General features: G+C 38.0%; 1 protein-coding gene across 5 annotated transcripts in view; it reads left to right on the forward strand.

The window, feature by feature from the left end:
* Positions 1-26,964, forward strand: part of clcn3 (chloride channel 3) — a 42,590-nt gene that overhangs the window by 6,203 nt on the left and 9,423 nt on the right. For 2 of the 5 annotated variants that reach the window (XM_020936385.2, XM_055156098.1), the window contains exons 2-13: positions 414-598; positions 13,255-13,412; positions 15,441-15,540; positions 16,031-16,218; positions 17,418-17,540; positions 18,988-19,194; positions 20,068-20,148; positions 20,863-21,112; positions 22,804-23,096; positions 23,502-23,688; positions 24,198-24,596; positions 25,169-25,385. In XM_020936385.2, the coding sequence (XP_020792044.2) occupies positions 436-598; positions 13,255-13,412; positions 15,441-15,540; positions 16,031-16,218; positions 17,418-17,540; positions 18,988-19,194; positions 20,068-20,148; positions 20,863-21,112; positions 22,804-23,096; positions 23,502-23,688; positions 24,198-24,596; positions 25,169-25,385 (2,366 nt within the window). In that variant the 5' untranslated portion in view covers positions 414-435. Of the gene's footprint in view, positions 1-413; positions 599-6,929; positions 7,301-9,203; positions 9,708-13,254; positions 13,413-15,440; positions 15,541-16,030; positions 16,219-17,417; positions 17,541-18,987; positions 19,195-20,067; positions 20,149-20,862; positions 21,113-22,803; positions 23,097-23,501; positions 23,689-24,197; positions 24,597-25,168; positions 25,386-26,964 lie in introns of those variants that run through there. The other 3 variants (XM_020936387.2, XM_020936386.2, XM_020936388.2) reach the window with 3 other exon arrangements.

A 26,964-nucleotide genomic window follows, 5' to 3' on the forward strand; every position in this document is an offset into this window, starting at 1 on the left:
TTTGATGAGCTGCGAAAACATATTTGAATAAACTTTTGTCCAGTTGACAAATTCACTTTCTTTTGAACATATAAGAATATTATAATTCAAATGTATAATAATAGAACTTTCTGGAGGAGAATCCACCACCTACATGTCTCCAAGGGAAATGACTTTAGTTATAGCTTTCCAAAGAAAGTTCCACAGTATGGCATTACAATTCTCTGAGAGTGATGTTAGTCAGTTCTTTTGGACTTACTTACAAAAGTTCAGTCAATCTATTTGACTTTTTCCTACATACCCATCACATTGTGTCAAGTTCTGTTAAATAGTTGATTAAAAATCTGCTAACTCATGTGTTTAGTACGTTTAAGTTTTAGGGTTTAAGTTCTTTCTTGTCCCCCCTAACCCTAATCGTCTATCCGTCTCCTCAGGACCGCTCTGGTTTGCTGCTAAATGGAGTCGGAGCAGTTGTACCACAGAGGCTACAGCAGGAACAGCTACAACAGCATCGCCAGCGCCAGCAGCGACGAGGAGCTGCTGGATGGAGCCAGTGGCATCATGGACTTCCACACCACCGAGGACGACAACCTGCTGGACGGGGACGCTTCTTCTCCAGGTGAGACGAGAAGGACTGTGTAGAAGCAGCAGGTCGATCTCTAGGTGCACAAGAACCCAACCATGCTCTTAGTATTTGCAGAATGCTACCAATAGCTCACCAAATAAGCAGAACACATGAGACAAGAGACATGTTCAACTTGTCTAGGAGCTCTGACATGAGAGAGAGTGGGAAAGAGCTCTGCCTTTATTATTTTATAGATATTCTAGGGTTGTAACGATATTCAAGTCTCACGATACGATATTGTCATGGTATGAACCTCACAGTATGATATTTATTGCGATATGGTGGGGATGCTCACGATTAGAGATGTAAACATATCTAAATCTCTCTGTACAATATTTTCACGATATACATCTCATATGCTACTTTTTCCTCTTAAAATGCCTTGACAAGACTTAATCCAAAAAACGAAGACTTAAAAGTGCTTAGAATTGTTTTTCTGCATGTAGTCTACACTAAAACAGCGCAAAGGATCATGGTCTATGTAGTTCCCTCTTTCTCCCATCTTTTTAGCTATTGCTGCACCATAACTTAATTTAAGCAAAAAGACTTGTAATTCGCTATATTGTGTGAGGGTCCTCGATATTATTGTGTGAACTTTGACGATACAGTATCACAGTATTTTGGTTATTGTTACATCCCTAAGATATACGCAAAGATATGCATAAAATTTGACTCCACTGCCCTCTTATAGTAGTAGTTGTAGTTAAACAGGGCTTGGAGGGAGTTCGTAGTAAATTTTAAATACATCTTTTGGTGTAAAATAATCCAAATCTGACCTACATATCAGCCCAGATATATCCGCAGAGCTTATCAGTCATCAGTTTCTTTGGATTCTAAGCAATCACTGTCAGCATTGGCCATGAAAAAACCCGTATCAGTCGATCTCTAGAAAGAGAGGCACCAACTCAGAGAGGCAGAGGAGGCAGAAGAGGGAGAAACACTGCAGGGCATTTTCCAAGTGAAACAGGACATACAGTAGGTATAGGTCTTGCTGTATGATTTAGTTTAAATTATTATAAATTAGAAATGACAATAGGCTAAGCAGTAGAACATTATATACTTATCCCTGCATTATATTTGATTACTTTAATTTGTAATCTACTTACTGATACTATGATTGCTAATAATATTTTCTCAACAGATTTTTCTTGGATATAAATGATAAATGATATAGATTAATTAAAGTTAATTAAGTTAATGCCAGAGTATAATTGTACTTGCTGAAAAAAAGAATAGGGAATCTTGTAAATCAATTCGAAGCCAGCCTAAAAAACCTTAAGGAATAACTATTCATGGATGTCAAATAAACAAATTTAATTGATTTGATTTCTTAACTAAAAGCTGTACATATTTTAAATGCCTTCAAAGCCAAGATGATTCACAGCAGCTTTGTAGTGTATTACTATTAGTCAGACTATACATCATTTTTGAAACTTACTTGTCCAGTGTATTGATCTTGTACTGAGCCTTCTGTTCCCAGTGACTCATCTCATGTGGACTTGTATTTTGTGTTTTGTATCATGTTTCATTTGTCTCCTCCTCTGTCCATTCAGAAAAACTCTATTCGTCATCGCTGACCCGGCATGACCCTACTAATAACTAACAAATACATTTCTAAATTCATCCAAAATGCCACTTTGTTTCATGGTAGAAGATTCCATTGTTCATTACTGTGGGTAAAGTGTTGTACAAAGATGTTATGTGACCCAACACAAAACATTATACAGTCAGTACAAAGGCAACCCATTTATCAAAACCTAATAGCCCTAGGCCCTAAGACATGTGTGCAAACAAAGCTGGTATTGTTAATATTTGCTTAAACATGTGATAGTCATGGAAGTTGAAACAAGTTATAATGTTGTTGAAATCTAATCAAAGCTAATGGTTTAATCAGAAGAGATTTTCAAGTTATTTCTTTATCTTTTGCCATATTTTTATTTGTAGACTCTTTTAGCATGTCCCTTTTTGTATTTATTTTCTTAAAACTCGGTCAACACAGTTTGATATAAGGCATGAATAATTACCTTTTTGGATTAAGCCTTTGTACCTTTTGTTACTCTGTCAAAGGTAAAATTCATGTGCAGCAAAAGACAAGAGACACGTGGCATTTTTAACTATGTCATTGTCAGTGTTGTGTATGAACGAGTTCAAAAGAACGCGTTCATTGAACACGTTCATTTTTCAGTGAACTTTGAACTGAACGCAACACTTTTGTAAATCAAGAACTTGAACGTGAATTTGTTCAAATTATGTGTGATGAACGACGTACGTCACTGTTGGGGTTCAGTTAAACGTCGGAATTTGTTTTCACCTGACGAGTGACGATCTGCTCGCACTTAACGAAACCACAGCCGCGTGTCAACGCGAAGGCGACTCCACCGGCAGCTTTAGCGGAACGTACGGACTCTTGTGTCTCTCAATGAGAAGTCAATCAAACTTGACTGGGCGCGTTTAGCTGCTTGTATTTACCTTCTGTACAGGCTGACCACGGCAAACGCAAGGATTTCAAAAGTACATTTCAAAGCACTAATTAACAGTCTGTGTGGATCTGGGCTCTTTCACGTGACACTCAACTGCGCAGGGAGCACAATGTGCTGATGGTAAATGCACAAATACAACAATAGATACATGCTCTCTGTGGATTTTGACGGGGATACGCGCCTACGTGTAGAGCGTCAAAAAATAGGATGGATCCTATTTTCTGAAATCTACACGCACAGGACGTGCTGCTCCGCGCGCGTATTATTTTACTTGGTACATATGTCAGTAACGCGCGTCACAATGCTTTTTTAACCTGGATTGAAATGGTGGGTTTTTCGTTTTTCTTCATACAAATTTGCTAAAATCACCGCCCGCGATATCAGCAGCGGTGAAACGCCGGAGGTGCGCTCGTGTAGACCGTGATCCTGAGCGAAAGGACCGACGCAGAAGTCCGCGCTCCACCGAACTAAACGCAGCTGACGCCCGATCACTCGGGGTTCTCTCAGGGGCGGTCCTAGATTCCAAGTTCTAGTCCAGGATTAGTCCTGGTTTAGTCCTGGTTCAGTTCTGGTTTAGTCTTGGTTTATTCCTGATTTAGACCTGGTTCAGTCCTGGTTCTGTTCTGGTTTAGTCCTGGTTAGTCCTGGTTCACAGTTCTGGTTTATTCCTGGTTCAGTTCTGGTTTAGACCTGGTTTAGACCTGGTTTAGTCCTGGTTTAGACCTGGTTCAGTTCTGGTTTAGTCCTGGTTCAGTTCTGGTTTAGACCTGGTTTAGTCCTGGTTTAGACCTGGTTCAGTCCTGGTTTAGTCCTGGTTCAGTTCTGGTATAGACCTGGTTTAGTCCTGGTTTAGACCTGGTTCAGTTCTGGTTTAGTCCTGGTTTAGACCTGGTTTAGTCCTGGTTTAGACCTGGTTCAGTTCTGGTTTAGTCCTGGTTTAGACCTGGTTTAGACCTGGTTCAGTTCTGGTTTAGTCCTGGTTTAGACCTGGTTTAGTCCTGGTTTAGTCTGGTTCAGTCCTGGTTCAGTCCATATACGGTGCAAAAGTTCAGCATCTTAACAGTTCTTTTGGTGAGAGTAAATTAAAAGTGCTGCAATAGTCATATAATGTTTTACATTTTAAATACAGTAATATTGTAATGTAACAAATGAGTTTGAAATGACAGTAACAAGTCATAAATAACACATTACAGTTTTAAAGTCACTTGTCCAACAGTGTATCTTGTAAAGTTGTTGTAAAACTAGAAGTCAGTTTGAAAAATAAATGCAGCCTTTCATTTACAGATCTCATCTAAATATAAAATGAACTGAACTTTGAACTAGTTCAAAATTAAAATTGGAACTATGAACGTGAACTATTCACTTTGAACAAGTGTGAACTGAACTTTGAACTAGTTCATGAAAAGTGTGAACTTGCACAACACTGGTCATTGTGTGTGTGGCTAAAAATAACACACCTGACTGAGTGATGTTGGAGAGTAATCTGGGTTCTTTATTTTATTTTATACAACAAGAAAATAGCTACAAAGGCAGTAGGGGTGTGCAAAAATATCAAAATATCAATATAGTATCACTATCATGTGCTGCTGAGTCATATATCGTCAAGAGCAATACACTTAACATATTCACTGTTTTGATGATTAATACATGTATTTCATACTGACTTTGCACAAGTTGCACCAGCCAAAAAATGCATAATAAAGAAGAAAAAAGCATATATAAGTTGCACTTTTTGGGGGAAAAAATCAGAGACCTGGAACCGACATTTCATCTTGAAAGGCAAGTTATAGTAATAACAATAGAAAAGAGAACAACAGGCTGTATAGGCATCAGATAAATATAGCATAAACAACATAAGAGCACAAGTTTACCAAACTCTCCATCTCATTCCAAATCACAAAATATATTGAATTGTTCATCCTCTGTGTCACTTCTGCGACCTCCGGAGGTAAACGAAGCGCCGCTTCCTCTTCTGTGTAGTTGTTGTCAGACTTGGAATCAGATCCAGTTAGAATTATTCCAGCCTTTCTGAATCCCGACAGGATGGATCAACAAAGCCTGGACTTTGTCGATCCAGTGACTTCCAGGAAAGTTTCATGGTGCACCCACCCGGTTGCCGTGAAGCTGTGTTCTCCATCCCCGCCTTTTGCCAGTCCCTCACAAGTTTCTCCCTCACTCCAAACTTTCTTTCTGCTGCTCAATTACCGTTTTTGGCTGAATATTTCACTACTTGAGGAAGGACAGCAGCTCTTTCTGCAGGAGACATGCGCAATAGAGTGAAGTGACATTGGTACAGGAGTATTAGGAGTAGCAGATACTGACACACAAGCCTAGAGCCTCTCGTGGCTGTCAGTGTGAAAATTTTTATATATATGTCGCACAGAAGTATTAAGTTACAGGACCACACAAACCATGAAAAAAAGTGTGACTTATAGTCCGAAAATATGATATCTGGTTCTTAAAAACAGCATTAGATAATGTGTAATATATGGATTATCGCATGTATTATCATATTGTGATAATATAATATCGTGAGGGACCCTGTGATTCCCAGCCCTAGTAGGCAGATAGGATAGGAAATTTTACCATGCCAAATTTGATATACAGATCATGATCTTTATAAAACTATTTATGTTTATTTCAGTTTCAATACTTGCATTGTTGAAATTCATCTCGTTTACTATCATTTGATATTTAGGTACAGTAGGTCATCCATCATTATTTTAAATACCTAATAAAACCGTGTGCTCATTGCCTACAGTGCAGACAGCTGTTTTCATTCACCCACATCCTCCACATACAAGTGTCTGAAACAGAATCTGCTCCTTCCTGTTGAATCTTCCTTGTCGACGAAAAATCTGCTGAGTATTTTTTTCGTCCTCATTTCACTTCTCAGTTTGAGGCTCACAGCTGCAACAACATGAAGCACTGAGAGCCAAAACTGTGGGATCTGCTCCCCTCAAAGTTTATAACCACTTTATTATGCCTTAACAACATTAGGGATTGTTTCGCTGAAGAAATAAGCAACAATTGAACCTATTCCTTGTATGTAAGTGAATTAAGCTCCTTTAAACTGGCAAACAATTTTTTTTAGATATTGCAGTGCTTTCACAAGGACACTTCTATCTATTTGCCTTGTGTGTTGATTTAGGAGATCCAGCCATTTCTTGCTACTACTTAGTCAAGTCTTTAAGTTGAAGGCATGCATTCCTTATATGCTTGACCACTATTTGCTGTTCTGGTTATATTGGTTTGGTCAAAGAAAATGTTAAAATTATACATGATGTCAAATCTGCAAGTAAAAAGACACATGTTGTAGAAAACCCTAGTACCCTTTTTATATATGCAATGTCTTTGAGACTTTGCTGAGAATTTTCTTGCATTTCCCCCATAGACTTACCCTTAAAAACATGTACTTTTTAAAATGTTAATATAAAACTTTGTAAACCTCAAATGTTGCATATTGTAGTTTTTTTGTTGTTTGTTTGTTTCTTTATCATTGAATATATTTGTCACAGGCACAGCCCTTAGTTACTTAAGATATTTGGTCATATGGATATCTTTAAATGTCATTAAAATATTGCTATTGTCAATACAAGAAAATGCTGACATAGTTTTGTCAATGTAATAATATTTTTGTCGATATCGCTCCTCCTTTAAACTCCTAATAGGGGAAGTCAGTAGGAAATATGAATTGGAATTTTACTCATGGCCTCGCCCACTATCTGCATTTTTACAACCCAACTGAACCAGTAAGAATAAAGCACTACTTAGCGCCACCCTCCACAGTTCATTCAGGATATAAGTTTCCCTTTAACCCTCTCTATTTGCTGTTGGAATGACTCAGGAAATCTGGGGATAAGAGCTCTTCCTTTGCACTGCTGTGTGGCCTCTGGCTCCAAGCTATTTCTGCCCAGTTTGAGTTGAGAGGGGCGGGATCACAAGCTTGTACGAGCTACCACTTCTGTCAATTCACCACCGGCTTGGCTCACAACAGAGGGATATGGAGGCGTGGAGGACTAAAAGACTTGGCACAGTTCTTCTTAAGCAGTCAAAGTATTTGGGAAATGTCTTTGAACTGAAGTAGATCGGCTTGGAATCTTTACGCATTGCAAAATTTGGGATTATGTTGCGTTTTGATGCACAATATTGGACATACGAGTGGGGCAACATGGCTGATTCCTCTAGTGCTTAAAAACAAGGGCTACCCCAAAAGGTAAGGGTAATATCAGTTGATTTAAATATGCTTTATTGGTCACTTTATTCAATATTATAGTGATCTTATTGAAGCTACAAGGAGCGTCAAGAAAACTGTGAAGTTTTTGTGCCAGTTCCATGCTTGGAAAAAAGTGACATTATGGAAGGGCATCTGTCTTAAAACCTAAAGTCCCAATTCTTGCATGAACCACAGTGCACTAGATAAATTAGCTATAAGTGATCAGCTGTAGAATTCCCAATAAAGATCATATAAAAACAACACATTTCCCCTCCAAGACGGTTCTGCCAAAACAGCCACACTGGCGCTATGTTATCAAATATTTATCGGTAGAATAAACTGTTGTAGCCTAAGAGTTGAAGAGAAGAGGCATTACGCTGGAGTTTTAACGCAGGAGAAGTTTATTGACCGTTGTAATGGGACCCAGCCCCCTCAAGATATTGTGTTAGTGTTTTCCATTCAAGTCTTTTCCAGTCCAGTCTGGCCATGCTTCCATTGTAGGGAGTATTATACCTCTGATAACACACGCTAAGATAACAAGTACTGAGCTGGCAGTGAGAGCCCTCAGTACAACACAAAAAGGTCTGGGATTAGGAAAAGATTTTTGTGTTAAAGTAAAGGCTTTGGAAGAGATTTAGAAAGTGTGACTTGGCAAAACTGTTGTGGGGAAAATGGCATATCAAATATATTAGTGACTACAAAATTGAAAAAGTCACCATCCGACCGCATGGGTTCAAAAGAAGCTAAGTCTTTGTGCCAATCCCACTCTGGATAAATGGACATTGTGGAAGGGAATCTAGCTGCTTAAAACCAATGTGATAAAATATTTTGGGGATCATTACTCACTATGAGATAAATTATTTAGCCTAGAAAATTCACAGAAAAATAACACATTGTTGTAGTAATAACAAACGGATAGTACCAGAAACATTATACTTGTTTTGGGAATAATGGACTTGTAATGGACTTGTTTGGTTGCATGAGTTTGTATGGAAACACAGCCAAAACAGTGACTGTCTTGTGAGTTGGAATGGCTCAGTACATAATGATTTTAAGTAGGCTGGTATCAGATTCCCTGTTTGATGTTGTGCGGTCTTTTTGCATTGTTGTTATCCTGTGTTTTGGTTTTGTGCACATAAACATTTTGGACTTGTTAACATCCAAGGCTTTTTGTCAGTTCCCTCTTCACATATATTCAAGATTCTTCAAAAAGTCTTGTAACTAAACACAAAGGAACACAGTAGTACTCTTCTCTTTTAATGATCACTATCAACTATCTTTCAAATAATGTATTTGTACCACCTGTAACTGAAATTCATTTGTATTTCTTTGTTGTTAATATATTGTGCATATAGGGTGGAATTGCATCTTTGTTGTTACATTCTTGGACATTAGAGAAAGTCATTAGGCCTGTTTATCTGTGCTCAGAATTGCTTTGCACAAAATCGAATAGACTCTAACTATATGATCTCCTTGTAAACTGTTCTTTGGTCTTTCCCATGACCTACAGAAACAAAAAGCAGGCCAGCTAGTGTTGTGGCAACACCTCACATAAGCTGTTTTTTTTTATCTTGTCAACAAACACATTCACATATGATTAACCTGTCAGTCAGTTTATTGCAGGCTTCAGACTTTTCCGTATTTACACCTATGCATTAATGCCACAAGAGATTCATATTTTCCATTCTCATAGTTTTTATTATATTTATGTAATAGCCTAATATCAAATGTTGGTATCAGATCTTAAGTTTACCCCCTTGTCAATTTGCACTTTTAAATGGTCTGGAAAGTCCATTAGTTTCAGAATGAGAAATTAGGACTGTTGCAATAATAACAAAATGTCATATCTTTGAATGGGACAAAAATGTTTAACAGGAAACTGAAACCCATGAATACCATTTGGGACAAACCATGACTGGGTACCTAGTTTCACTTACACTTTATACTGATTATATTATTATTATATGGTAATTAATAACTCGTATTACATTTAGTTAACAGGACTTTTTTTGGATTTTTATTTTTGGAGATACAGAAGAGACTGATTCTATACATCAAATAGCTGGGGGTGCATTTCTATGTAGAACACCACCCGCTGCGTCAGCTCCAAACGCAGCACCGTCACTGAACCGCAGCCAGTGAGACCGAGAGACCCGGGGCAAAACCACCCAGGGAGGGGGCTGTTGACTCGGATACCCTCACGGAGCTGTTGTCGCTGTTGTCCCGTGTCAAACATGGCAGACACAGGCGGAGAGAGCCGCGATGCGTTCTAGCAGTGAGCATTAGCCTAGCTTTAGCATTAGCCTCCCGACTGTCAACATGGAGGAGGAGGACGCGGCAGCTGATCCTTACCTCCCTTACGACGGGGGAGGCGACACCATCCCTCTGCATGAAATATCCAACAGAGGTACGACCAAATAACCTTAAAATCTGAGTAATTGAACGAGAGGCCAAAACAAGCATATAGTATTGACATGCGTAATTACTTAACCGAGCCTGCACATATCTTACTCCAGCGCATTTCATACAACCATGTGGATTAGCTTTATTACATTTTCTAATAGATATTTATTTTCTGTTGAACATTAACATGAAGCAAGGGCATGTCTGTCACCTATAAATGCTAAAACAGTGACCCAAGAAAAGCCTACTTGTGGCCTATAGCCTTTACATTAACTAAACATCCATTCAATTTTCGAAGGCGCAAACTCGGCGTGAAATAGGCGATTCTAAAGGATTTGTCGTGTTTTTGCAGTATTTACGCACTTGTTGTTCTCAGTGTGGTTTCATTGTCATGATATAGCTCCCTCCAGTAACTCTTAAGGTAAAGGCCAACCTGTGTCGTTATTTTATTGCACATTTAACCTATAATATAACCTTATATCCAGGGTGTTGTTTGTCACCGCTGTTATGTTCTCCTCTGCAGCTCCTTCAGGGCTTGTTAGATTATTACGGCAAGCGAGCAGAGACAGAAAGCCCCCAGTGACTTTTTAAAGAAGCACATTTGATTTTGGTTAATTACCCTTTTGCTCTTGACTTGAGGCAGTTCATGCAGTGGTGGAAATGTGTGATGCCGTGTGACTGTAAATGTATTTATTAACACATATTTGGTTGGATTGTGGCAGTGTTGTTAGAATTTAGGATATGTTGTGCAGTTGTTCTAATTACATTTTTGCTGCCTAATGATAACCCTTACCTGTTGTCATTTCTATTAAACATTATGCAGTCTTGGAATACATGAAATCAAATATAAAGTAAACATAGATTTAGGAAATAAGGATAAACCTGTAGATATCTTTTTACTTTTGCATGGAGGTTCATTAAACTTGTTCTGATCCTCAACTTTAATGCATAAAGATGATGGCAATAAGAATAGCCCTCAGTACATACAGGGGTTTTGTCAGGGTTGGTCACATGACTGGTCACCTGATGCAGAGCTGCCCCGCTGACTCACACTAATCAGTTGTAAACCTCTCATCTGATTTGCTGCACTGTAGTAGGAGAGTGTAGACCTCATGCAGAGACACAGGAGAGACCTCAGAACACTCATATGTAGTCTGTGCTAGACAAGACATCACGTAGGCTTTTATAATTCTATTACTTAAAGGTTTTGTATTACGCAAAACTGAGAAACCATGTCCTAATGCTGTTGCCCAACCAAAAACATACCTGTAGGCTTCATCTTCAGTGCTCAAAATGCTTAGTTACATCTTGTGTTAATGTCTACCTGAAATTATCCAAATGATTCTAGTGGGTGTATGGAGTTTAAAAACACAGTGGAGCGCTTTTTGCATTATCACATGACATCACAAGGTGTTTTCTGTTTGGGAGAAGCCAGGGTCTGTTTGTTAATGAACAAAATAAAACTCCAGGTATGTTTTTGATAAGAACAAATGTAACAGATCAGAAAATATCGCACTATGGGCCTTTTAAAATCTGCACTGCCTACTCCACCAGCGTGTGAAGCCATTTATTGCTTTTAATTTATTCTTGTCAAGAGAAGTGCTCGTTACATCAAGCACTGTATGTTAAAAGCAGTTAAATAAGGAACAAAATGAGTCTGTTAAAATATAATCTATTAATTTTACGTAGCATTTTACAGAAACTATAGACAATCCAGGTCATATTTTTCTTTTCTATCTTATCAGACACATTGATACTAAGAAATTGTGTTAATCTTACTGACTGACACCATCCAAAACAGTTGTTGCTGTGTCATGGTGCAATCTCACAGCAGCAGAAAGTGAGCGGGGGGCTAAAAGTTCAATCTAAAACACGCTCCTGACTCATGGTTTGAAATCAGGTATAGACTCTTTAATCATATTTTAGAGTTTCTTTCCATCTGGCCCCTTTCATACGCAATGAAAATGATGTAGGATAGTAAATACAATAGTGATAATTTCCCAATTTTTACAGCATCTCCTTCTGCGTCATCAAACCTGTTTTAGCTGATTGACGATGTTGCTTAAATTGTCCTGTGCTTCTTTAGGCAGCCACGCACATCATGCCCCGAAAAAAGAAAAAGAATATTTGATAAGACATTTTGTTCCTATGCAGGATTGGACTGAAAAACGCCCTTCGTTTTTTATATGAGTCATCCCAGACAAGATACGAGCCAGCCAGTATAACGCAATGCTACCTGATGGCCGTGCACTAAGAACTGATTCTACGACCGCATATACACTATAGTGACACTATATCTGAGTTTAAATACATTCAATCAGACCAATACATTTAAGAAAAATACCAAAAAGACAGAAATAAACTGGTTGTCTAGCCAAGGTTCATCTTAATTCAGATCTTGAGTCTGATCATCGCAACTTAGGTACAATGGTTTTTGCTTGCCCTAGTTCATCCTGATTTGGTTTTACTTTATTCGTATCATGTTAAAAGCTATATTTGTTTAAAACTTTGCACAATTTGTTGACAAAGCTAAACAAAAAATTGCACAAACCTGAATTTAAGTTAAATTTAATGCACAGTAGTCTAGTAAATAAACTTGGAAGTAGTTGAACTTTCTTAAACTTAGTCACTTCTCCTTTCCTCTGTGTCACTTGAGGGCTCAAACCTCAGCTGCTGTTTTGGTGATATCAGTTTGTCTGCCAGCTCTCTCTATCTCCCTTTCTCTCTCCTCCTTCTCTCCTTCTCTCTGGCTTCTTATCTTTCTCTCCATGTATGATCCGGTGTCTTACTTCCAAGTTCTGGTTATTGAACAGATTCAAAGCAGCAGGCACTGATGAGGAATAGGACAATACAGAATTAAACAGACATGCAATGAGCAATTGAAATGGAAAGTTTATTTTACATTATAACACCTTTTTAAAAACATGATTATTGTATATTAAAAAAATTAAAAATAGGCAAAAAATGCAACTAAAATCCCATACATACACAGAACACACAGGGAGGGTTATCAGCCTTTTTGATTTTTGAGTTTTTTTTTTTTTTTTTTTTCCATACAGTTCAGATTGCCTATGGAGTTCAACAATTGCTCCTGTCCTTGGTTCCAAAAGTAAATATCCCATTTATTTTCCCCATAGACTTTCCAAAAAAAACTTGTTCAAGGTTAATCGGCTCTATGGTAACTAACGACCACATGACTTTTATTTAAAATCCATTCCCGAAACCTTATAAACCGCTAAGTTATTAAAACATTTAGTCAAATCTTGCATTTTAAATGTGCCTTTTGGACTTAAAACAACTACATTATGGACATGAGTTGTGACGTAGATTGATTAGCACCTACAGTGACTTTGAAGTCTTAATGTTTTAATTATTATTATGGGAAAAATGAATGGGAAAATTACTTTTGGAACCAGAGACGACTTTGAAGTGGGCTTGTTGAGCTCCATTTGCGATACTCTTCATATATTGTTACACTCGCAAAGACTCATATCAAAAACAGAAGCCGAATGTTCAGTAATGTTGATATAAATTCTGTGCGTTGTGTTCAGGGTCTAACTACGCCATGTCGAATGGGGGCGGGGCCAGTAGCTCCACCCACCTGCTGGACTTCCTGGAGGAGCCCATCCCTGGAGTGGGGACCTACGACGACTTCCACACCATCGACTGGGTCCGTGAGAAGTGCAAGGACCGAGAGCGCCACCGCAAGGTTAGTCGCCATGGTTACTCAACATCATGGAACCTGTAAATTAGATTATTATGTTGTAGTTGTAGTATGAGGTCCGCTATAATTTTCTCTGTGAGATGTCATTGCTTTGCCTGGAATGTTCCACAGTATGGCATTAAACTTCTTTATTGTTCTTTAATTCGATTCCGGATGTTTTGATACCTTGCAAAGCATTCTGACTGTGTGCTGTGTCACCTCGCCCCAAATCAGAATTGTAACTTGGGGCACTACTTCTCTCCATGGAGATTAATGTAATCCCATTCAGAGGAATATTCCAGGTAAAGCGATAAGAGATATCACCATGGAGACAAGCAGGTTTATACTTTTTTAGCGTTTAATCTTTCAAACAAGGCTATAAGATGATACTTCTGCACTTGTGTTAAATGTTACTGTCCATTTATCGTAATTTCCGGACTATAAACCACTACTACTTTTTTCTCACACTTTGAACTTATATACAACAATGCGGCTAATATATGGACGAACTATTTGTCACGTCGGGGTCAGTGCAGTTCACATGAAGCTGCAACATTAGCTGGCGCTGTTGTCAACACTAAAGTAGTTTATCTCCATGTAATAAAATAAATTATGATGCTAAATGTACATTAGTGAGTGGGATACATCTTAATAACTCGTATGTGTTAAATGCAGGTGAGTACTTAAATGACAAGAGAGCCTGAAATCTGCTGAAATTCTACAAGACACTGACATGATACGAGACTGGACAGTGGCTCTTTCTGCAGGAGACAGGCGCAGTAGATCACAAAGAGTCATCAGTGATAATCCTGTCATAATACTGTTGTTTTGCTGCTGTCTTACAGGCACTGTTCAGAAAAGCATATAGCAGTATTTAATTAGAAATTTTAAGAAATCTTTCTGTGTAAAAATCTCAAGTTACAGCGTGGACACCTGCGGCTTATAGACAAATGCTGCCTATATATGTACAATTTTTTTTTTCTTTTAAAATTTTATTGGCTTATATTCAGGAGCACTCAAGTCAGTCCAGAAATTACAGTATTTTTTGTGTGATACCTGATTATTCAACAAATTTTTCTTTTTAGATTATAAGGGTTTATACGACAAGAGCAGAAAAGTGTTTGCTGAAGATTTGGGAGTGAAGTTTAATGTGTTTTTTACATAAACATAACATTTTTCCCAAGTGTTTTTATGCATGAATGTGTCCTGTGCAAGTCCTGTGTAGTTGTAGCCTTGTGAGTTCAGCTTGGGTCACATATAGAGGGACATAATAGTTCCCCACCCCCTTTTTATTTCACTAATTGATCAGCAGGACATGATCTTAATCAACCAAGAATTCCTTTAGTCAGCTACAACCACACAGTTTGTTTTTTTATATCGAAATCAATTGGATTTTTTTGTCATTATCGCTCACCCCTAGTTAATCATTTAAACCATTGCCCCACAGGTTTTGTTTTGAAAATACAGTTGCCCTCAGTAGACTTTTCCAGGAGCTGATGTAACTCCTCTGTGTCAACACTGAGTCCATTGATTCGGTTTAAACCTACTTCAAAGGAATTTTATCTCTGAGAATTTTAAAGCTGTTTGAATTGAAACATTTTTTACAACCTGCTGCTACAGGAACAGGAAGTGGCTTTATCAACATGAGTAAAGGATGTAGATAAAACCTAGACAGAAGGATAGACCTCATTTAGTGCACACAGAAAAACTGAACACTTAAAGGGGTTGTACGTGATTTCACAGTCTTAAAAACTCAGAACAGAACTCGCATCGGTCCAAAGTTATTCCTCATTTACCTTATGCATTTTGAGCATCCTAATTATTCACCACTATGAGTTTATATGTTTGTTTTGGCATGAGAATAAAGCTTAAAACAAACAGATGGTAGACCATTCACCAGAAAAGTTTCATAGTCCACCTTTAATATTACATTTGCTGCAGATGTTAAAGTGCTTTTAAACAAGTCCTCTAAATTACTTAAATAACTCAACAGTGAAATTATGACTGACAGTGGTTTAATGGTTTTGTTTTTAGATCAACAGTAAGAAGAAGGAGTCGGCATGGGAGTTCACAAAGAGCCTGTACGACGCGTGGTCTGGGTGGTTGGTGGTGACGCTGACTGGTTTAGCCTCAGGTACAATAAATAAAAATAATAATAAAATGTCTTTGTCATAGATTCTCAACACACTGCTGCTGACACTCGCATGCTGACCCAAATTGCTTTGTCAATAATTGTCAAAATTATGAGTATTATTATTTTATAAAGCATCGAATGAATTAAAAACACACTTCAAATGTTTCTACATATGGTTGTTTAATTTAGATAATCCTTTGACTCAGTTTAGATTGAACAAAAAAATCTTAACAGGAAGATTGCTTTGATGTTCTTTCTTATCTGATCTCTTCCCTTTCTTTTTTTTTTTATCTTCTCTTTTCTGTTCTCTCTTTCCTCTCACACCTTCTTTCCTTTTTTCATGTCTCTTCTCACACTCCATTTTCTCTGTCTTCCCATCCTTTTCCCACACCTTTTTCTCCTGCCGTCTCTCCTCTTTCTCTCCTCTCTCTCTTCTCCTCTCTCTTCCTTCTTTCTTCTTCTTTTCTGTCTCCTCTCTCTCTCTCCTCAGGCGCTCTGGCCGGCCTGATTGACATAGCTGCAGACTGGATGAATGACATAAAGGAGGGTGTGTGCCTGAGTGCCATGTGGTTTAACCATGAGCAGTGCTGCTGGACGTCCAACGAGACCACCTTCGCCGAGAGAGACAAGTGCCCCCAGTGGAAGAGCTGGGCTGAACTCATCCTGGGACAGGCCGAGGTAAATTCTCACTAGTGCTGTCACGATACTAAACTTTTAAACGATTTTGATACTAAGGAATGGATTCGATACTCAATACTGATTCCAGTCGAACAACAATAATTTAAAAATATCCTTTATTTAGACAATAGAAAGAGATTTTGAAGATTAAATCATAGTACTTTATATTTTCATGGTCTCTCAGTTAGTCCAGGTATATTCTAAAGTGGTCCCTGGGTGCACTGCAAAAAAGCTTGGCCAAAGATATGAAATACAAACACTTAAATCTATCCAAAAATGTCTTAAAAGTAGTGAAATTATCATCATAATTATTAATTATTAAAGATCATTTCACTTGACAATTTATCTTAAAATAAATTACCTCTAGACTAGAATTAAGCAGTCTCAGAACTAGTAAGTAGATTATAAATCTGAAAACGATATGAATAACATGATTTTAAAATCTTGGCCAGATCAGAGAAATTTGCAGTGTGTATACAAGCCTATGTGCTGTTATATTTGTTCTGGTACAGCTCAAGAAAGCACTTTCAGTATTGCTGCTTATCATGATGTTTCTGTAGCAATAAATTATGCTTTAAATATTGTGATTGGTCTACAAATCAGGTCTGTGGAGACAAAGACTTCATAGGTGCATGTTTTAATGCTGACAAACACCCATAAAGAAATAAAGGACTTTAATTCAGTCTAAATCTTTGACTAAAATGTGTGGTGTTGTGAGACTTTAACCACTGACAGTGGAAGCTCTACAGATACTAAAATCTTGATTGTAAAAGAGATAAGACATGAGGAGTGGAAATTTACAGCTCTGTCTTAAATAGTCTGTACAATTGTTACACAAAAACACCTTTAGGTATGTCTCTCCTTATTAGAAATCCACCAAAGACAATCAAGGAGCGTGTCATTTTTAGCACCAAATTCAGCCATGACTGAGTGCCTTGGGTTTTCTGCAACCTTTAGGTATATGTTGTCAATTACATCATTATCACTTTTTTCTTTTGTATCAGGATTTAAAGAATAATAAATAGCCATATTGATAAAATAAATAGATAAAATAATTATCATAATTATTTCAGAAACTAAGACACCACAACAGATAAAGACTTCTTGAATTTACTAAAATAAATCTTCCTCCTTGTCTGACTCAAACATTCTTAAGTTTGTATTTTGTTGTAACTCTTCTTTCACGTGTGTCTCTCCAGGGCCCAGGCTCCTACATCATGAACTACTTCATGTACATTTACTGGGCGCTGTCTTTTGCCTTTCTGGCCGTCTGCCTTGTCAAAGTGTTTGCTCCATACGCCTGCGGCTCTGGGATCCCTGAGGTGAGAGCCACGACTGTAATCAAAATATCTATACACAGGGATGTCAAAAATAATCTATACCTAGACACTAGTATCAAAACTACATGCTCATTTGTATAAACATTTGAATAGTATTTGAATGGTCTTTAACAGAACTAGTACAAGATAAAACTGCAAACAAATATAAATGAGTTTTACTTTCTGTTGAAAATTACCTTGCTGTTGTATAATTGATTTTGATGTACTTTGGGATCAAAATCTCAATTGTGTGTCAAGGTTTTTGCAGTATTGTATAAGTAGTGTAGTACTAATATAGATTTCCATATTTGGCCAGTTACTAGTATAGGCTTGTACCACTTCTGTTACAATATTTTCTTTGGTAAACAAGGATTTTAGCTTTAATTTCCTGAACAAATGAATCCACTTACTGAGCCACATAACACAACAATTTTCATGTAACATAATTTGCAGCTTTCGCTCTTCCTCTCGTCTGCATTATATTTGCAGACACTCAGACACATGGTGTTGTCTAAAGTTGTTATAAATTGGTTTTATTAAGTGCTTTCTCGGGAAGGCAAAGAAAATCTGTGGTTTTTATTAAAAGGCCTTGAAGTGGTTCGATATTTTCCCTCAAAAGGGACCGAAAGATAGAGTGGCGGTGCTGTGAGGAACACATGTGTTACCATGAGAACAGGCTACGGTAATTCTCATCGTTCTCAGAGTTGATCCAAAAAGTGTACTCTCTGACAGAAAAGCTACACATTGCACCTTTATATAGATGTAAATTCTATACACTACTATATATTCCTATTCTGCTATTATGGTAAATGCTAAAAACCCACAAATTCATATTACACCAACAACTGTAAAACTACACCACAAAAAAGTAATCTTGTCTGCCTCAGTGTAAAATATGGAAGAGAATCAATTTTGCCTCATTGATAAAGGCAAAGAAATCAGTGTTGTCATGATATTCAATACCAATTCCTATACCACGGTGATTAGGGGTGTGCAAAAATATCGAAATATCAATATATCGTATAATTTAATGTGATGATACAGTATCGATATCGAGGGCTGCGGTATCGATATATTTTTTGGCATATTTTCCTGAATTATTTTGTTACAGCGCTACAATTTTGTTGTTCGTTTTTTGGAAGGAAACTCTTTTATGCAACACATTTGACATTTTTACTGTTTTGAGGATTAAAATATGTGTGTTTGATATTAACTTTGCTCAAGAAGTGGTTTAACAAAGATGTTTAGTGTCACAGTCTTTATTTTTTATTGAACTGTATTGAGTTGTATATTTAAGTTCTTCAAGAAGGCTCATATCTGTTCTGTGAATGTGAGTTTTTAGGATCTAGTTTTAAAGTTTTAGTATTGATTAGTGTCAGATTTTTTATTACTTTTGACCCTAGTTCAAATGTTCAATATAATGTGACCTCATGTGTTTTTCTCTCTCCAGATTAAAACTATTCTCAGTGGCTTTATTATCAGAGGCTACTTGGGAAAATGGACCTTGATGATAAAGACCATCACTCTGGTTTTGGCTGTGGCATCTGGGTTGAGTTTGGGGAAAGAGGGCCCCCTAGTGCACGTGGCCTGCTGCTGCGGAAACATCTTCTCCTACCTCTTCCCTAAATACAGCAAGAATGAAGCCAAGAAACGAGAGGTGAGATGTCAAAGGTCAAAAGCAAAACAATGAGAATCAGGAAGCAAAAGGGTTCGTCCATATGAAATCAGCCGCCCTGCCCTATGAGCCATCTCAGATTTGGCTGAAAACATTTCTAAAATTGCATTTGAAATAAAGGAAGTTGATAGTAGATGTGTTTATTACTTTAAACTAATCAGAATATACCAAAGTTTATCTGGTAAAAATGTTATCAACATCTAACTGTGCCCACATGGGGAAGTGAGAGTCCAAAGAAGGGTCCAAAAAGGTCAAATCTGGTCTGTGACTCCACACTATCCACATGAAAGCTCAGAATAGTGTGAGATTGCTGTCAGAAATGGTCATCCTCTCAAATATTCAGGTTCAGCAGTTAGTTTGTAAATATCTGCTTGGAGAAAATCGATCTTGGACCTCAAAAAGAAAAGAAAAAAATTGAGCGGCAATCAAAAATACCCCCCTGGTGGCAACTCTGGAACGACTGAAGGGATTGGGCTAAAATTTTAGATTCTTTCATTTGGTAATTTTTGAATTTTTTATAATTTTTTCCTTGTTATGTTGATTATGTTCTGGATAAGGACTGTAGTAGTTTAGTCGTGGTATATTTTTTATTATCTTCTTGATTTAGGCCTTATTCAGATCTAGTTTAAGTGCTGCTTTAGATGTGGCTCAGTCCAAATTTTACCCGATTTTGTTATAGTTTGTCCTGGTTTATGCCTATTTTTGTTGTTAGTCCCTACCCTTTGAAAAAGACAATATAGTAGTAGTGCTTGGTGTAAAAGCTTTGCACTTCACTGACAGATGTAATAGTTAAGGCCACAGGTGGAGTAAACTGTAGAGTGTGTTTTCTGAGGTGCTTTTGATTTTTTTCTGCAGGTCCTCTCGGCGGCCTCTGCTGCGGGCGTGTCTGTGGCTTTTGGGGCGCCCATCGGAGGAGTGCTCTTCAGTTTAGAGGAGGTACTGACACAGTCGAAATGTAGATTTTAGGTCAATGACAGGAACTATTTATGTCATTTATATCACCAGAAAATTTATAGTTTAGAGGCAGTGTTGCTTTGCCTGGAATGTTTCCCAGCATGGCCTTAAACTTATCAAATTGAGACAGAGCTGTGGAGAGTTGACCCCGTTCACAGTAAAAATGCAGGATTTCCCAAAGAATTTTTCATTAATAACTAGGGATGTAATGATAGCCAAATCCCTCGATACGATATTTTCATGATATGCATGTCACGGTTCGATATTGTTTGCGATATTTTGTGGAGAGTAACTGAATTGTGAATATGCTACTTTTAAAACCTTTAGGTTTTACCTTGGAAAAGCATTTGGTTCAGTCATTTGTATAAGTGCTTAATAACATAATTTCTTCTGTGCTGAAATGGAGCAAAGGATCATGGTCTATGTAGTTGCAACTGTTTTTTAAGCTATTCCTGCACCATAACGAAGAATTTAAGCAATGAAACTTGTAGTTCAATAAATTGTGATACTTCACGATATTATTATAAGACTTTTGACGATGCAATATCACGATATTTCGGTTATTGTTATTGCAAATTTCAGTTAATTTTATTTGTTTTAATCATATATGAGATACTTCATCATTTATAACTTAAAGATGTTGTGTGACCAAAACAATATTCAGTCCCTCACCTCTGTGCCTTGTGTCTGGTTCAGGTGAGTTACTACTTCCCTCTGAAGACCCTGTGGCGTTCATTCGCTGCTCTGGTGGCTGCATTCGTGCTGCGCTCCATAAACCCGTTTGGTAACAGTCGTCTGGTGCTGTTCTACGTGGAGTACCACACGCCCTGGTACCTGTTTGAGCTCCTCCCCTTCATCCTTCTCGGGGTGTTCGGGGGGCTCTGGGGGGCCTTCTTCATCCGGGCCAACATCGCCTGGTGCAGACGCCGCAAGTCCACAAGATTTGGTAATTAATGTCAAGTTTTAAGCTTTATTCATTAGCCCAAAAACAGACAAAATTTGAAACATGATCTCCTACTAATGATAATCAAATTTATTTGTGAAGCACATTTAAAACAGCCAAAGCTTACCAAAGTGCTGAACATTTACAGGGAAATAAAACATATAATAAGCAAATCAAGCAGAATTTTAATAAATAATAATAAGAACAGCAAGGTACCAAGGTGTCTCTTCCTAACTCTGGGCAAATGCGAAGGAGAAAAGGTGTGCTTTGAGCAAGATTTTAAAGTGCCCCAGTGACTGTGCAGTTCTGTGGTGCAAAGGCAAAGTGTTCCAACATGTATTATACATGAGTTTAGCTTCCTGTTATATGAAACACTTTGTGGGCTTTTTTCCATTCAAAAGATGTAATATATACTTTTAAATTGTTAATTACTATGGCAGTGGTCCTAATTTTTCATCATTCTTAAACACATAGAGTGGCAAGACGTCACTCTTCTATTTACTTATTCTGTGCATGTAATAATTAAAATCAGTGCAACACAAAACAGTTTTGAGCCCACAGTATGGTTACAGTCAATGTAGAGTGTAAAAGCTAAACCAAGAACAGTGGTTTGAATAGACTCATGATTATAAGATGGCGACGATGTTACGACAAGCTAGTTTCCCACAGGTATTAACTGAAACTATGATTGACACAACCGAGCCACATTTTCCATTATTTTGGGAGTGTGAATATAGTTATGTGTATTTTGCCCTACAGAGGCAATAATGAGTTAATGCCATTTTGGGGGTATTTTAGACCTCCTTTATCATGTGAATAAATATTGTGAAAATATTGAGCTCAGAATTGACCTTTGACCTTTATTTGGTAGTTCTTGTACTCTGCCTTTGTATCATCTGCCAAAAATAGAGTCGTTCAAAGACAAAAGGCAGTAACAGTGTTTGTTTTGTTTGTTTTTGCCTTCTTTTTGGTGCGACCTTGGCACAGGGTCTTAACACATTAAATAAATATACTTTTGTATTCAATTATACCTAAATTATCTTTAATGTGAAAGTATGTTGTGTATTTATTCGTACTGTACACACTATACTGCAAAGTCACTTGTGTCAAGCTGTTTAACTGTGTAAGTTTTGCCACATGATCCTGATCAGTACTAAACAGGAAATCCAGAGCTCTTCTATATAATTTCAAACAAACACCCTGATGACTCGACCTCGGTGAGATGTTCTTATAATGGATGGAAGTCTGAGGAAAATCAGGCAAATAATAATGATCATGTCAGTTTCTGCCTTTTGCCTTTGCACGACTCCTTATTTTTGGCTCATGATACAAAGGCAGACAACAGAAACTGACAAATAAGGTCAGAGGCTCCATTTTGAGCTCAATGTTTTTTTGCATACAAATTTTTCTTCATTATAGCAACTACTTTTGTCTGGACAAAACAGAAACTTTGAAGTAATTTTTCTCAGTTTCACACTCTTCTTTTGCATTTGTAGGGCAGAATACTACAACCATATAATATAATTTGTATTGCCAATTTTTCTTCAGCTTCTTATTAGATCATTGGGGCAAAACAAAAATGTGCTATAGGTGCCCACCACCATCTCTTCTATTAGAGGGAAACACTGTAATAACTTTTTATCATGAACTTTACATTAACTCCCACAATCTGTTTTTTTTTTTTTTACATTTAGGGAAGTATCCTGTCCTGGAGGTGATTTTGGTTGCTGCCATCACAGCGGTGGTGGCCTTTCCAAACCCGTACACGCGCCAGAACACGAGTGAGCTGATCAAAGAGCTGTTCACAGACTGCGGCCCCCTAGAGTCCTCTCAGCTGTGTCAGTACAGGAGCCAAATGAACGGCAGCAAAGCGTTCACAGACAACCCCAACAGACCCGCGGGACCAGGCGTCTACTCCGCCATGTGGCAACTGTGTCTCGCCCTCATCTTCAAAATCATCATGACTATATTCACTTTTGGACTCAAGGTGAGAGGGAGGCTCCTTCTAAAGTCTATTCTCTTGTTTTTTACTTTATGGAAACTAAAGTACGAAAACTAAAATACATTTCGGAATCAGAATAGTTGACCTCAAAAGAAATACTTACATCTTCAGTGTCAGTTCAATCAGAGTTTTTTATGTACAGTATATACACAAAATAACAAAAATTACATGTAGATTTATTTAAAGTACATGCACGCCTCTGCTTTTTTGTTTGTTATTTTGGCGGCATTTCAATTCACTTCAGTTTTAGATTTTTCAATTCTTTCTTCAAAAATTGTCAAGTTTACAGTTCAGTCACTATTAATAAAATATCAAGTCACTATTTGTCATTTTCTACTAGTAATATTGCACTTGCTTCTAAAGTCATCTTCAAATATTTGTCTCTTCCAGGTCCCCTCTGGTCTGTTCATTCCCAGTATGGCCATAGGCGCCATAGCAGGGAGGATTGTGGGAATTGCGGTGGAGCAGTTGGCTTATTACCATCACGACTGGTTCCTGTTCAAAGAGTGGTGCGAGGTGGGGGCCGACTGCATCACTCCAGGGCTGTACGCCATGGTGGGAGCCGCTGCATGTCTGGGTGAGTCTAGAGACAAGTAAATGTATTTTACTGTTGGTTTTTCAGCCACACGGACAGAGGATTTTTGGGGTCTAAAAACAATATTTTTTGAAACGAGGTCTAAGAGTGGAAAGTAGGGCTGCTAATTTTGGTTGGTGAATTAATATTGCAATTTTTCTGACTGTCATGGCAAGTGCAATATGTTTTAAAAGTATTCTGTTCATAGTGCAAAATTTAAACAACTCCAGGAGGAAATTCGAACTGATAAACTAATACAAGAATCCCATTAATTTCAGAATACGTTTATAGAAGTCTAAACTGCAGGTACAGCAAGACTATGGCAATGCTGAAAGACAATGCTTACAACTAGCATGCTAACAGTGTACCAGCACTATTTTCTGGTTCTCTGACAATAAAACACTTTATAATTTCTTTTAAATCCATTCTTTGCTTTACAGTTATAAACATAGTATATGCAGAGCACTACATTGCTGTGTATTTGGCGCTGTAGTTGTTCCTCTGCTCCCCAGGCGGTGTGACCCGTATGACCGTATCATTGGTGGTCATCGTGTTCGAGCTGACCGGCGGTCTGGAGTACATCGTCCCTCTGATGGCGGCAGTCATGACCAGTAAGTGGGTGGGCGATGCGTTTGGGCGTGAGGGCATCTATGAGGCCCACATCAGACTGAACGGATACCCGTTTTTGGACGCGAAAGAGGAGTTCACGCACACGACCCTGGCCCGCGAGGTGATGAGGCCACGCCGCAGTGACCCGCCCCTCGCTGTGCTGACCCAGGACGACCTGACTGTGGAGGAGCTGCAGGCCATCATCAATGAGACAAGTTATAATGGCTTCCCTGTGATCGTGTCCAAGGAGTCACAGAGGCTGGTGGGCTTTGCTCTGCGCAGGGACATCACTATCGCTATAGGTGAGCGCAGACAAATCTGATTTGGGGAGTTATCTTCTTATCAAAATGCTGTGTAAACACTTGCATCTCTAGTGGCTACAAATGTCTAGAAATTAGACATTAATCAGATTTTGGTGTGCTTGTAACAACAGACAATGAGTAATCTGATTTATTTCTGATTGTTCACACATGCACAGGAAAATTATGCAAATAAGGTTCATCCAGTTATCTGATTTTTCGTGGCCATGTAAATGTGCGCACTGTTATCTATACCAGCTATGAGCAAGATCTCTTTTGCTGTGCTTCCGAAGGCTAAAAAAATGCAAATATTATATAAATGTCTCTTAAATATTGTTGGATTTATCCTGTGTCATATGTTTACATCATTTATGTGGTGGTTAGTTACCAAAAAAAGACTGTGTGTGGAAAAAGAATGTTATGTTTTATAAACTTTGATAACATAATTTTACTCCACACTATCTTACAGGTCAGACATTCTTTTGAATGTGAAGTCTAAACAAAAATACTAAAAATAATAACCCATAACTTCTTCACTGTCATTGTTGCCCTAAATACATTTTCTCTCTCTGTAGAAAACGCTCGCCGTAAACAGGAGGGCATCATGCTGAACTCGCGGGTTTACTTCACACAGCATGCGCCCACGCTCCCGGCCGACAGCCCCCGGCCGCTAAAGCTGCGCTCCATCCTGGACATGAGCCCCTTTACCGTCACCGACCACACCCCCATGGAGATCGTGGTCGACATCTTCAGGAAACTGGGGCTACGGCAGTGTCTCGTCACGCACAACGGGTAAGAACAACAACTGAACATGTCAAGAGGTTATACAAAAGACGCTTCACAAGATTTATTCAGCCTTAACAGTACTATCTCAAAGTTTTAAGTAATATTACACTCTCTAAGTAGCCGGGACCAGAATTAAATATGTACATACAGGGACTAAAATGGCACAAAATCATAAAAACTAGAGACTTAAACTAGAATGAAATCCAGGACTGTTAAACCAGGACTAAGGCTGAACTAAACCAAACTAAACCAAAATTGAACCAGGATTAAAATGGGACTAAACTAGGAACTACATAAACCAAGGACCTAGCCATTTGTAACATTTTAAATAAAGTAACTACCTCAGTAAATATTTTTGGACTTATGCACTATTACTAACTATTAAAGCCTAAAATGTAATCTCGAGTGCCTACTTCAGTAATTATTTGGCGTTCCAAGTTGCATGCGCTGGCCTAACCACTGTGCTGCACTTCCTCTACTCAGCTGTCCAAACTAACCACATCTAAACAAAAACATAACAGGGGAGACATTTTAATTTGCACATGAAGTCTGTTAAATGGACATCAGCAATAAAGATAATTCATGGCGTGAGTGAAGTGGTTGTGTAAACGTCCCCTGCTGGTTCAAAGTTGTGCCTACAAAGACCATTTTCTATGTTAATTTTAAGTTTATGAGTTTTTTTTTTTGTTTATGGTGGTGTGTTATGGCTTTGAAGAAAACGTGGTGGTTAATTTTACAAGTTAAAAAATCATACCATAACCATCATTATAATTACTCCTCCTGATTATGAAGGTAAAGTGATTAGCGTTAGAGTGGTTAATTTCTGTAAAACAGGGGTCACCGACCTCTAGCTCAGGAGCCACCAGTAGCTCTTCACCCCTGTCCAAGTAGCTCGCCAAGGGATTTTGAAATTACACATATTGTCCCGAATAACTCAAATGTGATTAATTAAATGCTTATTATTGCTGTAAATCCATCATTCATGAATAAATAATGGTTTATATTTTATGTATTTTCTAACTGGACCCCATTTAAGTCTTTCCAAGGCTCTTACGTATACTTTATTTCCTATGACCGCTAAAATTAGTAGCTCTCTGGAAGAAGAAGGTTGGAGAAGGTTGAAGGTTGGAGCCCCCTGCTCTAAAACATACTAGAAAACTTTTATTGTCTAAAATATCAAGTACTTCACACAGAAGGAGGATGTAGGAGTAGTAGTAGTAGTTTATTCAGTCATTTTGAAGCACTACTAAACAAAACAAAACAAAACATAGACTACAACCTCATAGATTATGACTGAAAGGGTTTAGGTCAGTGGTCTCCAACCTTTTTTCTTCAGTGAGCAACAAAAATGCTAGAGAGCTACGATTTCAGAAGTCACAAAGAAACTAAGTAAATATAAGAGCCACTTCAAGTCTTAGATGAGGAACAGTTAGATGCTTATGAAACATAAACCATTATCCATTTATCAGAGCACCATTGGTACATTTCCAGTGGTAGTTAATCAAATTTTACTTATTATCCACAATACATAGAATTCTGAAATCCCTTGGCGAGCTACTTGGAAGGGGGTGGAGAAGTACTGGTA

Source organism: Boleophthalmus pectinirostris, unplaced genomic scaffold (assembly GCF_026225935.1).
Source record: "Boleophthalmus pectinirostris isolate CB_2022bp ecotype Guang Dong unplaced genomic scaffold, ASM2622593v1 HiC_scaffold_20, whole genome shotgun sequence".
NCBI lineage: Eukaryota > Metazoa > Chordata > Actinopteri > Gobiiformes > Gobiidae > Boleophthalmus > Boleophthalmus pectinirostris.